A 17275-nucleotide genomic window follows, 5' to 3' on the forward strand; every position below is an offset into this window, starting at 1 on the left:
GTTTTTGTTCCCCCTGCTGAAAACACAGAATGTTTGATCCAGTGCACACAAAAGGAGGATCTGCTTCACACAGCGAGGGTCCGTGCTGAAGAACACACCACAGACACTGCACGCACACACACCACACACACACCACACACACTCCACACACACGCACACACACACAAAGGAACAGACAAAACCCCTGGAGAAGCAGAATGCATTCTGTAACCCCTGTGGCTAAGAAACACCTTTGACTGTCAGTCAGAAAAGAAAACACACACACACACACACTTTGATGGGCTCAGTCTCCTGTCCTGTACAGGTCACTGCTTAGTTCAGACGGGGCCAAAAAGAAGCCACAACACAGTTTAACCCCACTCCCCCCTCCTTGAAGACAGGGCAAAGGTCACACGGACCAAGGTCCGAGCATAAGCGGATGAAGAAAACCAGTCTCCAGCCATGACACATCAGTCACACATTGTTCTCACAAAGGACACGCTGCACATCCCCATGTGTCCAGTACAGTACGTGATGCCAAAAAACCAATGTCCTCGATACGCAACGAGTTACACAACCTCTAACACTATCAACTGTATTTCCTCTTCCTTCCTCACTTCTGTGGACCCTTTCTGAACCACACACATGAATGTGTGTGGTTCAGACGTACGAGACCCAACCCACATCCACACAGCAGAAACATCCATCATCATCATCATCATCATCATCATCATCACTCACATCTAGACCCTGACCAACCAGATAATGCACCTCACCTGTAGTCCTGCAGTGTTTAATGGTGTTTTCCCCCCCAAGTGTTGGTGTGTATAATAGCCTGGTATAGAGTAGCTTAGTGTGGGTTCTCCACTGATTGTGACGAGGGAGGGGCTGGGGGGGGGGATAAAGACTTGCCGGTCCCCATGGTGACCCAGATAAATGTGTCATGGGAGGATGTAGGGAATAAAAATGGAAATGAAAAACTGATGACAATGAGGGAAGGGGGGGAAGGGGGGGGGGGACACAGTAGGGAGGAGAAAGAAAGAGAGAAACAAAAGGAGAGACTGAAGCAGGAGAAGAGGAGAGGAGGAGAGAAGGGAGGAGAAGAGGAGAGAGGAGGAACACCTTGCGCGAGCCTACACACGGGGAGATAAGGATCGCTTAATGACGTCTAGCTCAACGCCCTACAAAGAAAAGACTCCTCAATCTCTCCCTCCCTCTTCCTCTCCTCTCTCTCTCGCTCTGAGGAATCGGGCTCCTCATTAATTTCCAGCCCCCGTTGGAACACAATGGCAGGATATTAAAGAGCTGAGGGTGTTTAAAAAGTCAGCTCTGCTCTTAAATGGCTGGGGGCTGTGCTCCTCACGCTGGTGTCTCTCCACGCTCCCGTCCCAAGGTCACAGTAAAGCCAGTGCCACAGCACCACTTCTTCTTAGTCTACTGCTCATTCACCGGCACACACTCACACTGTCCTCCATTGGCATTGCCGTGACGACGGCGGAGTAGAATGTGACGCTGTGCCAGCCAGCTACTTTCCAGGTAGCTTGGCCTAAAGAAGGGTGCCGTACGTACGTTGCATGTGTGCGTGCGTGTGTCAGTGTGTCCAAGTGTGTGTGTTTACAAAGTGCCCACTCACTAGTTTGTGCTGGCTGTCGGTGACGTGAGTCTCCTCGAAGGACTCGTCGTGCTTGGTCCAGCTGTAGGAAATGACGAAGGAGATGATTGGCGGGTGGTAGGTGACCTCTGGGCGGGTCCAGCGGACCACGAGGGCGGTCCTGTTGAGATGCTGAACCTTCATGTTGATGGGAGCACTGCTGCACACTGGAGGGAGAGAGAGAGGGAGGGAGAGGGGGAGATGGACAGAGAGAGAGAGCAAGGAGAGAGGGAGACAAAGAGAGACAAAGACAGAAAATGTAATATATAGAGAGAGATGGGGGGAGAGAAAGAGGGAAAGACAGCAATAGAAAGAGCGGGAGAGGGGGGAGACAGACAGATGTAGAGAAAGATGTGCGAGAAAGAGAGAGAAGGCGAGAGAGTAAAGGAAAGAGGGAGGGAGAGAGTGAGAGAGTGAGAGGCAGAAAAACAGAGAAAGGGGGAGTTAATATTAGAGCAGTGAAACAGGTAATGTTGCTCTCCAGATGACCCAAAAGAGCAGCCAAGCCGGGGTCTAATGAGTGGCTGAGGGAGAGAGATGTGAGCCGGGGAGAGCAGGACGTGCTGAGGTGACTGAGCTCCATTCAGATGTGTTATTATATCCGAGGGCCAGTCATGTCATGTGACACATTCAACAGTTGCTCCAGACGCAATGTTTATCTGAGAGGTAAAATAATATACGAGCTCATATATACCTGCCTTTAGGCCTTTCATCTAACAAGATTTCCTTCATATCTCCCTATTCCCTAGTCAAACTGCATACCTTCTTTGCCATCTGCTCTAACTGGCACACCTTCTGTGACCACTAGGTGTCTCTGTTTGACCAGTGTGGGCAGTGCACTCAGTCAAACTGCCTATGGTTGTGGCAGAGTTGCCATAGCGTTACCGTGGTGTTACCATGGCGCCTTGGCCAACCAGTCAGATCCATAGCGCTGTAATCTCTGTTTAGTCATTGGCTGGGAGGAACCCAAATGAGTGAAAACAGCCTAAAATAGTGGAAGTTGGCTGAGCGGTGAGGGAGTCGGGCTAGTAATCCAAAGGTTGCCAGTTCGATTCCCGGTCATGCCAACTGACGTTGTGTCCTTGGGCAAGGCACTTCACCCTACTTTCCTCGGGGGGAATGTCCCTGTACTTCCTGTAAGTCGCTCTGGATAAGAGCGTCTGCTAAATGACTAAATGTAAATGTAAGTTTCCCATGAGTGCGGTACCTTGCTTCTCACCCAAACAGGACACGGGCTCCACAGCCCTGAACACAGCATTAATGACGTTGTTATTCCTGTAAAATTATGATGAACATTATCTTCAAGATGGACAGCCTTCAACACCACTCCTAACAACATTACTGATGTTATCCTAGAGTCCTTTTGTCAGCTAGCTGTATAATGTGATACTGATTTACTATTCTTGTTGAGATGGAGAATATTCTAATATGCTCGGCGTGACTAAATTGATTAAGTTCTCCATATAGAGGAGGTTTTCCATGAATAACCTGAATAATACGACCATGTGCTTTGGTACAGCTAATGTCATTAGTCACAGTCCTGCATGTGGGAGTCACTGCAACCTGTATGACCTCCACCACTTTAGAGGGTACCTAGTTAGTATCAAGCTGGGCTGGGTAGGCCTGCGTGTGTGTGGTGTGTTTGTGTGTGTGTATGTGTGGTGTGTGTGTGTGTGGTACGTATCGGTGTGGTCTGAGTTTGCGTTTTCCATTTCAAATCCATATAAACAGTACATATTCTCTTTCTTTTTCCAGCAGTGGAGCTGTGAGGGGCCTTTGGGCTGGGATGTGTGATGGAGAGATCCTGTTATGTCTTTCATCAAAGAAAGGAGCCTCCGACAACTACCCACACACTCACATCCACACACACATGGGACATGGCTCGGTGACACTGACTGATGGAGACCAGACCACAATCACACAGAGAGGAGCACAGGGGAACACATGATATGGGATGCAAGGTGAACATCAGCCTCTCTCCCTCTCCCTTTCTCTCTCTCTCTCCTTTCCTCTCTCTTTCACCTCCTTCTCTTCGTCCGTCCATGTTTTCCTCTCTCTCACCTAATCCCTCTTTCATGTGCCAGAAATGAGAGTGAGGATGTCTCGGAGGGGGAAGTGAAAGGCCGTTTAAGGGAGGAGAGGACGTCTTTTGTCCTGCGGCAGGTTGACCACGTTGACAGATGAAGGGAGACCCTGGCAGGGGCCCCACGGCATGCTGAAAGCTGCTGTTTCAGGGTCCTCATGAAGACCTCTCAGAACATGGCCGCCACACACGAAGGGCGACTGCACACGTGCGGCTCCTTGTTCTCATCCCAAATTGGGAGGTTAAAAATACCCTGTTCTCCTAGAAAGGTCCACTTCAATATTTTCATCCAGGTCAAGCCAAATCAATTGGAAAATGGCGTGCGGTCTTAAAAGGCTCTCATAGAGATTGATTCTATTTTTGAGACCATCTTTCCTACAGAGATTAGATGTTTATCTCTCATATGACATTTCATTCGCCGGAATAATGGAGGACATTACTTATCAAACCGAGATGACTGGATTGTAATTTCAACCCTTTAGGAGCAAAACACTTGGCCGAACCTACATCTACACCCAGAAACAAGTCCTTTGTTTTGAAGTACTGGTTTGAAATTTGAGCAGGCTATCAAAGCCCTGGTTCCAGCCGTCGGCCCCCAATTCCACGGCTCTATTCTTGGAGAGGACGGGAGCAATCACCCACCCTATCCATCCATCGCATTCATCTCTCCATCCATCCATTCCTTCACTCTTACCGTGACAAGGCAATCAATTCTCCATGGTCCAAAATTAAACTAACAATCATTTAATGGATGATGGAGAAATTGCCTAAGCCTGTTTGTAGTGGATTACTGAATTATTTCTGGTGGAGCAAAGGAAATCTAAGGCTGATTACTAAAAGAAAGGGCATTACAGGGCAGCTGGACATCTCTGGTCACAGAGGGCTGGTCACAGGGACGCAAGTGACTCACTAGCCTGGCTCAAACACACCGCACACAAACAAACATGCTCACTTCATCACGGTGTACCATTGATTTTCTTTCTTTTTTTTGCTGGTTGACATGCTGGTCTAGTGAAAAATGCTTACCAGAAATGTTACCTCTAGGTTTGAATGAGTCTGTATTGATTTGAGCATGTTTTTCATTATTCTACAGGCCACATGTACAAACCGTGCGTGAAAGCAGGCCAGAGAAAAGGCTACAACAAAAGGAAGATATGTGAATAGGACGCCTGGACTGGGACTCATGTTAGGATTCTCAAACACCCTTTTCCTTTCTTCCCAGGATGGAGGGATGATGTGAGAGTCTCACTGACACCTTCATATGCATGCGTGTGCAGCACACACACACACACACACACCTCTACCAACCCACTGTGAGATAATGCAGCATGCTGAGGAGCGGAGTGTATGGGTAGCATATGGCGAGTCTCTACAGAGCAATCTGTATGCTGCCTGTCTTCATTCTGCTCTGCTCTACTCTACTCTGCTCTACTCTGCTCTGCTCTACTCTACTCTGTTCAGTTATGTTCCTCTCCTCCAGGCCTGACAGATGTGCATAACTGTAGCTTTCAAGGACACACATCATATTTCCTGTGTATACTGTAGGGGTATGTATGTGTGTGTGTTTAAGTATGTGTGTGTATGTATGTATGTGTGTGTGTGAGAGAGACATAGTTTGTGTGTAGGTATGTTTATGTGTGTGTGTGTAGGTATGTGTGTGTGAGAGAGTGTGTGTTTGCATGTGTAACTTTATTAGGTTTTCTTCTCTATTTCCAAGGAAAAAGCAGAGAGAGGGAAAGAAGCCCTGCTTGCCTGGGTGACGCAGCCCAGATGCTAGCTGACTCTCTGACAGAGCCAGGGGACACATTGATGCACACAGTCAGTCACACACACACACACACACATGTGCATGCACACAGAGACACACGCGCGCACACACACACACACGTGCATGCACACAGAGACACACGCGCGCACACACACATTCACGCACGCACAGGTGCTGGGCGTGAAGGCAGAGAGAACATGAGGCTGTGGACCCAGTAATGAGGCAGAGGAAGACTGGCCACTGCTGGTCCTCCCACCAGTGTCTGTTTTGTTGTAAACCAACAAAGAGGCTCCAGAAAGCCTCAGACAGACATCCATGTTCAGACTGCACCTCAGGGCTTCAACCACAGCACCAGCTGAAGCATGTTCATCTGCCTGCAGTGTTACAGATGAAGCGAGCGGCATTAACAAGTTACACATAGATGAATGTTTGACGAGGACGTCAATGTAACGTGGTTCGATAACATACAAACAGCAGCGTGAGAACCGTAAGTAGGCCTACCTTTGGAGGCCTCTGTTCCGTACGGGTTGCCCAGGCTGTCAGTCAGGTCGGGCTGCCAGGCGTCCTTCACAGCGGACTTGTACACGTCTCTGCTGTCCAGACTCTGGAGGGGGCGGAAGTTGCTCCGCAGGTACTCCACTGACTTGACATGATCCTGCTGCTCCGTGGTGAAGATGGAATAGAAAGCCTCCAGCTGGGAACAGACGGACGAACAGACAGGTGGACAGACAGGCAGACAGACAGGGGGCAGACAAGCAGACAGACAGACAGGGGGCAGACAGACAGACAGACAGGGGGCAGACAGACATACAGGGAGCAAACAAGCAGACAGACAGACAGACATACAGGGGGCAGACAGACAGACAGGGGGCAGACAGACAGACAGGGGGCAGACAGACATACAGGGGGCAGACAAGCAGACAGACAGACATACAGGGGGCAGACAGACAGAGAAAGACAAGTGACAAGATTAGATTTGTTCAGAGCTATAGTTCAATGTGGGTTGACGGGGCATTTCAAGACCAGTGCAATCATATTTTTCATACAGGCCCGAAAAAAGTGAGAAAAAAACATCATGTTGTCTGTATCTCTCTGTTTCCAGTAGTTACTCATGACCTAATGTCCTCGCCTGCATACATGTGTAATGTGGTGGGGCTGAGCTGGAAGGCTGCGGGCAGACAAGACCACTTAAGTATGAGCAGAATACATAATCTGGAGAAAACACACACAAAAACAAAGCTGTCCTGTTTTTCACCCCGACCACTGGATGAGGGGGTGGTAATCTGGAAACTGGTTCTAAAGATGATGATGATGTCCAAGAAGATGAAAGAAAATCTGTCTGTCCGCATCATAAACCAAGGGTTAATGTGGAAAAACTAAGTCGGATGAGTCTGCCTGTGGGTAAAAGCTCTGGATTTAGGGTTGGGAGAAACTCTGACAGAGAATCAGAGAGTGGAGGATAGGAGGAGAGGGAGATAGGGTGACATGCAGGCTATATAGAGATAGGGAGAAGGATCAACTAGGGCTCTGTGTTTGTGTGTGTGTGTGTGTGTGTGCATTGTGACTGGAGTGAGTAGAGGTTGTGGGAGAAACAAACAGTTGGTATGGTAACAGAGAGTCGAGTGAAAACTGCCCTGTCTGTTCTGGATGTTTACTATGCATGCTGGGAAGGCCCCTACTGTATGTGTGTGTGGCCTGCCTCTGATCCTGCAGGCTGGGTAGAAAGGCACCCACACTGCTTCCACCCCACACGAGAGGCCTTACTCCTAAACAGTCCACCACCACCTCCACCACCACCACCTCCACCACCACCACCACCTCCACCACCACCACCACCTCCACCACCTCCACCACCACCTCCACCACCACCTCCACCACCACCTCCACCACCTCCACCACCACCTCCACCACCTCCACCACCACCACCTCCACCACCACCACCACCTCCACCACCACCACCACCACCTCCACCACCACCTCCACCACCACCTCCACCACCTCCACCACCTCCACCACCACCACCTCCACCACCACCTCCACCACCACCTCCACCACCACCTCCACCACCTCCACCACCACCTCCACCACCTCCACCACCACCTCCACCACCACCTCCACCACCACCACCTCCACCACCACCTCCACCACCTCCACCACCACCTCCACCACCACCACCACCACCTCCACCACCACCTCCACCACCTCCACCACCACCTCCACCACCACCACCCCTGCTGAGAAGCTCAGCCTGCGGGGGCCCCCAGCACTGGCACACACCACGGCCCTCATGCCAAGCACCGTGGCAGCAATACGGACCTCTTCACCTAATCTCTTAATCAGACAACAATCTGTTAATCCCTAATATGGCAACACCCCCCCCGATAAAACATCTTATTGGGATTGAAATCTCGGTGGGCTCCGGCCGGGGGGGATTGCTGCCTGTGTGGAACTCACAGCAAAACTGAAGAGTCCTAATCCTTATGGTCTCACACGAGCATGCAGCACACACAAACACGACCCTGGCGTGGACAAGCACATCCCCCCGCGACAACGTTGCTAAATCCTGCGGCGGTGGCAACAGGCGTGCTCCCTTGTCACTCAACTGGGGGGGTTGACGTGGACACGCGCGCTCGCGCGTTCCCGCAGACGTGAACCTCCAGATGTTACAAATGGAAGCATTTTAGTGGGAGCTGTTGCCACGGAATAGCGGAGCATCGATCTGCTGTAAAAGCCAGCCCCGAGCTATGTCTGTCACTCCCTGTGACCTACTTCCAACACTGATCAAGAACAAAAGACGGAGGGGTTGAGATGGAAGGAGAGAGGGAGAGAGAGAGAGAGAGAGAGAGAGAGAGAGAGAGAGAGAGAGAGAGAGAGAAGGAGAGAGAAAGAGAGGAACAGGGAGACAGCTAAAGACTAGACAAGATACATTGATGGAGTGCGACTGCTCCGTTTCTCTCTTTCATCTTGCTCAATGAGCTTTTCTATAGAACAGAGCACAGGAAAACGGGCTAACAATGGACTTCAAAGTAGTGTTAAATATATGAAGAAAGACCGGCTAATGTGCACGAGTTCCACATCCTGAGGATAGGAATGTACCTCGCCCAGAGAGAGCAGGGAGGAGGAGGACGGACACTGTGATTTTATGACTCAACACACCCTGTGTTTTTGCATCATCTATTGTGAGCGGGTAGTGCTGTAAGTTCGCTGCCTTTAGGGCAGACACAGACAAAAAATATGTCTTGGACCATCAAAGCAGTGCCGTGGAACAGGAATACAAAACAAACCATCGTATCATCCATACATCACACGGTTTTATTCATTGTTGTCGGAATTTGGGGCCAAATCGAATCATCTGAAAGGTCAGGCGGGGGAAGGCAGGGCGCGCTGTGTCTCATCTCTCCTCCATGGCTCTGCTCGCTTATAATTCATGGAACGACTACACACCAACACCCTATTACTTTGCTGAGGCACACCTGCGCCGGCCGACACAAACACACCTTCAACAAGCACATTGTTGCCTTTGCAACATGGCAGCAGCTAATCGATGTGCAAGGCAAAATACACTTCAAACACTAAACGTGTCTTTCTCTAAATGCTCATCCTGGGGGGGATAACTACCCCACACACTCCACCACACACTCCACCACACACTCCACCACACACTCCACCACACACTCCACCACACACTCCACCACACACTCCACCACACACTCCACCACACACTCCACCACACACTACCCCACACACTCCACCACACACTACCCCACACACTCCACCACACACTCCACCACACACTCCACCACACACTCCACCACACACTCCACCACACACTACCCCACACACTCCACCACACACTACCCCACACACTCCACCACACACTCCACCACACACTCCACCACACACTACCCCACACACTCCACCACACACTCCACCACACACTCCACCACACACTACCCCACACACTCCACCACACACTCCACCACACACTCCACCACACACTCCACCACACACTCCACCACACACTACCCCACACACTCCACCACACACTCCACCACACACTACCCCACACACTCCACCACACACTCCACCACACACTCCACCACACACTCCACCACACACTACCCCACACACTCCACCACACACTCCACCACACACTCCACCACACACTCCACCACACACTACCCCACACACTCCACCACACACTCCACCACACACTCCACCACACACTCCACCACACACTCCACCACACACTACCCCACACACTCCACCACACACTCCACCACACACTCCACCACACACTCCACCACACACTACCCCACACACTCCACCACACACTCCACCACACACTCCACCACACACTCCACCACACACTCCACCACACACTACCCCACACACTCCACCACACACTCCACCACACACTCCACCACACACTCCACCACCTGTGTTTATCACAAGCCATTACAAAGCCGTTTTTTGAAGTTGACCCTGGTGTGTAAGCGTGTCCAAACAGCTGTTCTAAAAAAGTCTAAAATGCGTGTCTGCCTCTCCTGCGCCAGTCATTTTTTGTCTCTAGCTGTGTGTGGACAGCAGGGTCCAGTATCTCTGAGCAGATATTAGCCAGAGAAGGTGTTCATGTATGTGTGTTACCCGGGCCCGTACCAAGGACAAATACCTGGCCCAAGCTGTCTGCTCGCTGTGGCTACAGTGATAAACATGTTCAATTCAGCTTCACTGACTAGCCTGACAAGGATGAAACTTTGTTCCTCGGTTGCACCACTTTACGCACGCGCGCGCACGCACACACACGCATGCACGCACACATACGCACGCACACATACGCACACACGCACGCACACATACACACGCACACGCGCGCACACACACACACGCACGCACACACACACACCCACACAGAGACGCACACACACACACACACAGTGATGCGCAAACACACACACACACAGACTCACACATTTTCGAGACTTGTAGATTTACTTCTACTTTGGGCTTTCACCCACAGCACTCTTAAGCAAACTCATTTGGTGTCATTAGAATGAGAGTCTGCCAAGTGCTGTCTGTACTGGCGAAGCAAAGGGCAGGGGGAGGGAGGGAGCTGGTGAGGGAAGGAGGTGGGGAGGGAGCTGGTGAGGGAAGGAGGTGGGGAGGGAGGGAGCTGGTGAGGGAAGGAGGTGGGGAGGGAGGGAGGTGTTGAGGGATGGAGGGAGGTGGTGAGGGAGGTAGGGAGGGAGGGAGAGAGAGAGAGAGAGGGGAGGGAGAGAGGGAGGGAAGGAGGGATGGAGGGGGGGAGGGAGAGAGAGAGAGAGATAGAGAGAGGGAAGGAGGGAGAGAAAGAGAGACAGGGAGAGAGGGAGAGAGGGAGGGAGAGAAAGAGAGGGAGGGCGGGAGGGAGGTGGTGAGGGATGGAGCCATGGTGAGATATGGAGGCAGGGAGGGATGGTCTTGCTACAATGAACACTGCAGCAAAACATCCCAAAGATGGATGTCTAAAGTGTAGCTAATAGATATCCCATTTCCCCAATACATAACTATTAATGTGATGTTGTGATGGTGTTGGTGATGGTGGTGGTGATGGTGGGGGTGGTGTTGGTGATGGTGTTGGTGATGGTGGGGGTGTTGGTGATGGTGTTGGTGATGGTGTTGGTGGGGGTGGTGTTGGTGGTGGTGGGGGTGGTGTTGGTGGTGGTGGGGGTAGTGTTGGTGATGGTGGGGGTGGTGTTGGTGATGGTGTTGGTGGTGATGGTGGTGGTGATGGTGGTGGTGTTGGTGGTGGTGTTGGTGATGGTGATGGTGTTGGTGGTAATGGTGGTGGTGATGGTGGGGGTGGTGTTGGTGTTGGTGATGGTGGGGGTGGTGATGGTGGGGGTGGTGGTGGTGGTTGGGGTGGTGATGGTGGTGGTGATGGTGTTGGTGATGGTGGTGGTGGGGGTGGTGTTGGTGATGGTGGGGGTGGTGTTGGTGGTGGTGGGGGTGGTGTTGGTGATGGTGGGGGTGGTGGTGGGGGTGGTGTTGGTGGGGGTGGTGGTGGGGGTGGTGTTGGTGGGGGTGGTGTTGGTGATGGTGGTGGTGTTGGTGATGGTGGTGGTGTTGGTGATGGTGGTGGTGTTGGTGATGGTGGTGCATGACGAAATGGGTGTTGTCGTAGTGTCTGTGTGCTTCTTACCTGTTTGTAAGACACAAAGACAGGCCTGGAGAAGATGATCCACTCCACCACCCTGCTGCAGGGAGGGGTGGTGAGAGAGCCTGTGTAGCGGTAGTAGCTGGTCAGGGAGGAAGGCAGCAGGTCCCTCAGGATGAACGGCTCCAGGAAGGTTTCTTTCTCTGCGGGGAGCAAACACAGGCACACATCCACCCCTGTCAGGCTCACGCTCAGTAACACACACGGTTACCCAATGTCACCTCGTCCCCCTGCCTGCACAGCGAGGGCGCGTGATGAGGTCATCCCCGTTTGGGAACATACACGTGCTTTGGAGCATCAGTGATAATGCTCTGCTGTCACAGGGATCTTCTATGAGCGGGTGTTCATGAGTCTCTGCTGGCACGTGCGGTCAGTGGATCAGTCCCAAGCTAAGACATAAAGCAAAGTCCACTTTGAAAACAGCTTGCTTTACACAGATTCTTCTCTCTAAAGCCAGCCTGGCTGACAGACGAAAACATTGTGGAACTTCTTTCACAAATCCTGCAGTCGAGTCAGCAGTTATCAGCAGATGGCCTGACATCCTCCTTCAAGATAGAGAGCAGCCACCTTGTCCTTAAAATGTGCCCCCCCCCCCCCCCCAAACATCAAGATAGGAGTATTTACAATCACCCAGAAGAAAAAGAAGGGAATCAAAATGTAGTTGATAAAGAACCCTCTGGCCTACATTTCCCACACACAACTAAACACACACAACTAAACTGGGAATCCTATTGAGGAGGGGATGAAAAGGAAGCTTAGTGTGTTAGCAGTTTGCCTGCGCGCTGCATCAGATTTGAAGTGAATGGGAGAGCTTTGAGATTAAGGCTCGTCGCTGGAGGAACGGAGGACACACTGGCTCGCCGTGACGACAGCAGTCAGACAAACGACCCTCAGCCTGGGCGCTAGGCTAGGCTAACTCGCCCATAAGCTGCTTCAGCCTTGAAAAATTAATTGCCAATCACAGTTGACGAGTGTCGAGTCAGTGGAGACCACAAAGCCGCCGCGAGATGCTGAATTAATGTGCTTGTAATTTGGTTCGGCGAGGCACTGGGTGTTCATTTGAGCCCTGTCACATGACAGTGGTGAGACGGGGACGGTCTGCCAGGCAAACAGAGAGAGTGACACGGCACTGACACAGGAGGCCGTGGAAATGTACATACATGCAAGCTCAGGGGCTCTCCGCTGACTGTGTACACACAGGGTCCCACGTGAGAACGCCATGTCAACAGAACACACTGTATGTCCGGTGATTGGACCTCTTGAAAGATGGATCTGACATCCTGTTGACTCAGTGCGTGGTTAGGAAGGGGTGGTGGTGGAGAGCTGTCCTCTCCACGCTGGCGCCTGATAACTTATCTGGTCGTCTGCACTTAGCACTACTTCCTTGGGCAGCTAGTGAGAGGATGTTCATGTTTGTATGAAAGATGCAGACCCCTCTTAGGCTGGGATCTTGTCTTGGGCATGTATGTGGTGACTGAGCTTTTAATCCCACTTTCACAAAAAGGTATCTGACACCAGCACAAACATAGACACCCACAAACACACTCTCACACACACACTCTCACACACACGCCCACATGCACTTCCGTGCACCGTTCTCCAAGTGTGACTTGCGCCAAGCCTGGGTTCCTGCACTCACTGTGTAATTAAATATTGAGACTTGAGTCAGTTACTGAGGAACCGAATGGATGATTACTTGAGCAGACAGCTCTCCTGTTCAGTACTTGCTTAAAATACCAGCAGAGTAAGCTCTGCTGCAGTAGCCCACGCATATTTTACAATTAAAAGCCCATCCTATGAGCCTCGGGGAACAAACTGAGCCATTGAAAGGGGCTAGGCCTTCTCTGAATTCTCACAGCAAATCTTCCTCTGACACTCTCTTTCAAAGAGCTGTTTGTGTGTTTGTATGTGCGTGCGCTTCTGAGAGGACGGGCTCGTGCGTGCGGGAGTTTGTACCTCGTCTCGTTGTGCGCTTCCAAACCGCAGCTCAGTGGGTGTCTGCGAGAATGCTTAATTCAGATCCATAAATCTTGGCTGTACCCCCCAGCCCCCCCAGCCCCCCTTCCCCAGCCCCCCCCCCCCCCACTTCCCCAAGCCTGTCCCCTCCCTGCCTCCTCTGTGCGTGGAGGCGACAGAGCTGAAAATACATCTCTGCGCTTGGCGAATGGTAGACAGCGGGAGACAGGCCTGCCTGTCAGCAGGAGAGGGGTGGGGGGGAGGCTGAGGGATGGGGGGATAGGACGGGGGAGGCTGAGGGGGGTGAGTGAGCAGGAGGGGAGGATGAGGGACCCCACAGTCATATCTGTCTCTGATAAAGACAGTGGCATCTCACGCCCCCCCCACCCCCCCCAGGGAGGCTGCTTGGCCCTCTGCACGCCTCCCCCGCCCATCTGCGTGCCGCCTTTCACACTCTCTGTCACTACCTCCCTCCCCGCTTTCCTCTCCTCTGTCAACACACACACTCCCTCCTCTTTCCTCCTGTCGCACTCGGTTCCTCCCTCCTTCCCGCTCATCTGCGGAATCAAAGCGTCCCTCCTTCCCTCCCTCTAATCTCCCGTCTCGCTCCCTCCTTCAAGCCGCCACACTCCCCTGTTCTCTCTGCCACCCCCGCTCCTTTCATTTCTTCTCTCGGGCTCTCCTCTCCTCGCCGCATCCTTCCCTCCCTCCTTCCCTCTCTCCTTCCCTCCTGTGTCACACCCCCTCCCTCCCTCCCTCCCTCCCTCCCCCCATCCCGTCCTCCTCCTCTCCGGTCTCCATCTCTCCACCCAGGCGCAACGGGGGTGCCGTAGCCTTCAGTGCCAACACCTGGCATCACAGAGAGGCAGAGAGCAGGGCCCTCGTTAAGACCGGGGAAGTTCAGTCAGTATCCCTGTCCTTAGAACTCATCATCACCATCAATAACAACAGCAGCAGAATCATCGTTCTTAAAGCAGACCAGACCAGTTTGGTAGCTGGGAGGACCAGGCTTAAAGAATTTACCACAGTGGGTCGCCTGTTCACCATCATTCTTCCTCATGTCGCCACGATCCCGCTACCTCACAACGCCAGACCCCCTCTACCTCCCCCAAACCGTGCGTGTGAATGTGAGGCAGGTCTTTTACAGGGCGATTTCACCCCCTGAGCTGAGGGAAACATTGCTGCTAGCAGGTCTGCGTGCTGGAAGGCATTTGTTCCACAAAGGTCTCATGTAAAATGCAACGAGGCATGCGCTACACACAGACTCAAGGAGCACAAACGCCAGACAAGAGGAGAACCAGCTAGACAAATCCGAAAATTTAACCAGCCGTCCATCCCAAAGCGCTGCACGAATCGGAGACCGCAAATGAGCTGACCATCTCATCTGTTAACAAAACTAGATTGAAGATGATTGCAGTTGGACGGGTCTTCTGGTGAGATGAATAAAACAGGTTGCCAGTTTGCCGCGTCATTTCACTAAGGCTAAAGGCTAACAGTCATGAGACAGTTGCATGAAAACACCATGCCGCAGGGCTCTGTTCAAATTCACAGAACCTCCTCTTTACTGTGTCGGGACCAGACTCCAGAAATAAATAATACGTCCATTTTTGTGATTTTGTTCTCTTTTTTTTCCCCTCGGTATGACTAATAAATCCGTTGCCCTTCCCCTTTACATGCTGATTGCCTAATGTCTAAGTCACTCACCATGATGCACCACTCCCCTCAGTCCGTGAATGATGGGGTCCACCGCAGGGTTGTCCTTCAGGCCCACCTGAGGTCAGAGGAACACAGAAACAGCACAGACACGTGAGAAGTCGACTTCCGTCCAAAGCCCCCGAACGACTGGCGCACTCTCCCACAGGACAGAAGCTCTCGGCAGCTGTTCATGGCATCAAGCTATAACAGCACTGGCTATCAAACAGATCACACGCAATGTGAAATTGATGAAGGAACTTGGCATCCGGCGGTCTTTCCCATGAGAGACGGGGTCATGGAGAGGCACGGTGTATCTCAGTGTTTGTTTTGATGTCGTGTGAGAGCCAGAGCGCAGACTGCACCTGTCTAATGCAAGGCACTGCCTTATTCCTGGCAGGGCTCCTAACTAATGATGCTCTCAAGAAAGAGAGGCCGACATTGAGTCGCTTGGGTGTGTATGGGTGTGTGTGTGTGTATGCGAGACAGAGAGTGAGAAATGGAGGCAACAAGAGTGAGGGAGATAGAGACAGATTGAGAGCTCATATGTAGTGGAGAGAGTGTAATTCTGAGAACAAACAGAAGCAATCACAGAGCTCTCAGAGGCCTGTTTGAACTGAGATAGAAGGGTCGAATACAAGATGTCAAAGGTCTCTATCTATTCCTCCTCGACAACACACACACACACACACTGTTTGTACCTGAATAAGGAGCCTTTCTCAATCACACTTTAATGCTGGTCTCACAAAACACACACAAGAACACAGACTACGTGTACAACAACAACATCAAAACAACAACGTTTCATGAAACCGTGTCGAAAGAAATGCATGAAACATTTGAACATTCAAATGTATTTGATGGAAAACTGCAAGAAAAGAATAGATATATTTTTTTTAAGAACGGGAAATGCTTCAGGCAGTTGATGATATGTTCTACCAGCCGGTCTCTGCAGATGGAGTGTGGACACAATCACTATCATTAGACTTGCGAAAGTGAGAGGGGGAGAGAGAGAAAAAACAATGGCTTTTATATTTTTACCCATTTTGAGAAAAAATGCCTGTTAACATTTTCCTTGATTAGAAAGGTGCGTAAGTGTGTAAGGCTGAGTGTGTGTATGTGTGTGTAGTGTGTAAGGCTGAGTGTGTGTGTATGTGTAGTGTGTAAGGCTGAGTGTGTGTGTGTGTGTGTAGTGTGTAAGGCTGAGTGTGTGTGTGTGTAGTGTGTAAGGCTGAGTGTGTGTGTGTGTGTAGTGTGTAAGGCTGAGTGTGTGTGTGTGTGAAGTGTGTAAGGCTGAGTGTGTGTGTGTGTGTGTGTGTGTGTGTGTGTGTGTAAGGCTGAGTGTGTGTGTGTGTGTGAAGTGTGTAAGGCTGAGTGTGTGTGTGTGTGAAGTGTGTAAGGCTGAGTGTGTGTGTGTGTGTGTGTGTGTGTGTGTAAGGCTGAGTGTGTGTGTGTGTGTGTGAAGTGTGTAAGGCTGAGTGTGTGTGTGTAGTGTGTAAGGCTGAGTGTGTGTATGTGTGTGAAGTGTGTAAGGCTGAGTGTGTGTATGTGTGTGAAGTGTGTAAGGCTGAGTGTGTGTGTGTGTGGGAAGTGTGTAAGGCTGAGTGTGTGTGTGTGTGTGTGAAGTGTGTAAGGCTGAGTGTGTGTGTGTGTGTGTGTAGTGTGTAAGGCTGAGTGTGTGTGTGTGTGTGTGTGAAGTGTGTAAGGCTGAGTGTGTGTGTGTGTGTGTAGTGTGTAAGGCTGAGTGTGTGTGTGTGTGTGTAGTGTGTAAGGCTGTGTGTGTGTGTGTAGTGTGTAAGGCTGAGTGTGTGTGTGTGTGTGAAGTGTGTAAGGCTGAGTGTGTGTGTGTGTGTGTGTGTGCGTTTAACAAGTACCATTTCGGGACTAGCAGACCAAGTGGTCTACACTGGAATAAAAGCTTTCGAGCACATGCTGTCTCCCATGGCGACC

The 17275-nt window shown here is 51.3% G+C and overlaps 1 protein-coding gene across 1 annotated transcript in view; it reads right to left on the minus strand.

Annotated features, from left to right (window-relative positions):
• The window catches only part of ptprga (protein tyrosine phosphatase receptor type Ga), a 70635-nt gene that overhangs the window by 23182 nt on the left and 30178 nt on the right, over positions 1-17275 (minus strand). The window contains exons 6-9 of the mRNA XM_067232358.1: positions 15338-15404; positions 11663-11820; positions 5983-6175; positions 1613-1797 (exon numbers count right to left, since the gene is read on the minus strand). Of these exons, the coding sequence (XP_067088459.1) occupies positions 1613-1797; positions 5983-6175; positions 11663-11820; positions 15338-15404 (603 nt within the window). The remainder of the gene's footprint in view (positions 1-1612; positions 1798-5982; positions 6176-11662; positions 11821-15337; positions 15405-17275) is intronic.

Source organism: Osmerus mordax, chromosome 1 (assembly GCF_038355195.1).
Source record: "Osmerus mordax isolate fOsmMor3 chromosome 1, fOsmMor3.pri, whole genome shotgun sequence".
NCBI lineage: Eukaryota > Metazoa > Chordata > Actinopteri > Osmeriformes > Osmeridae > Osmerus > Osmerus mordax.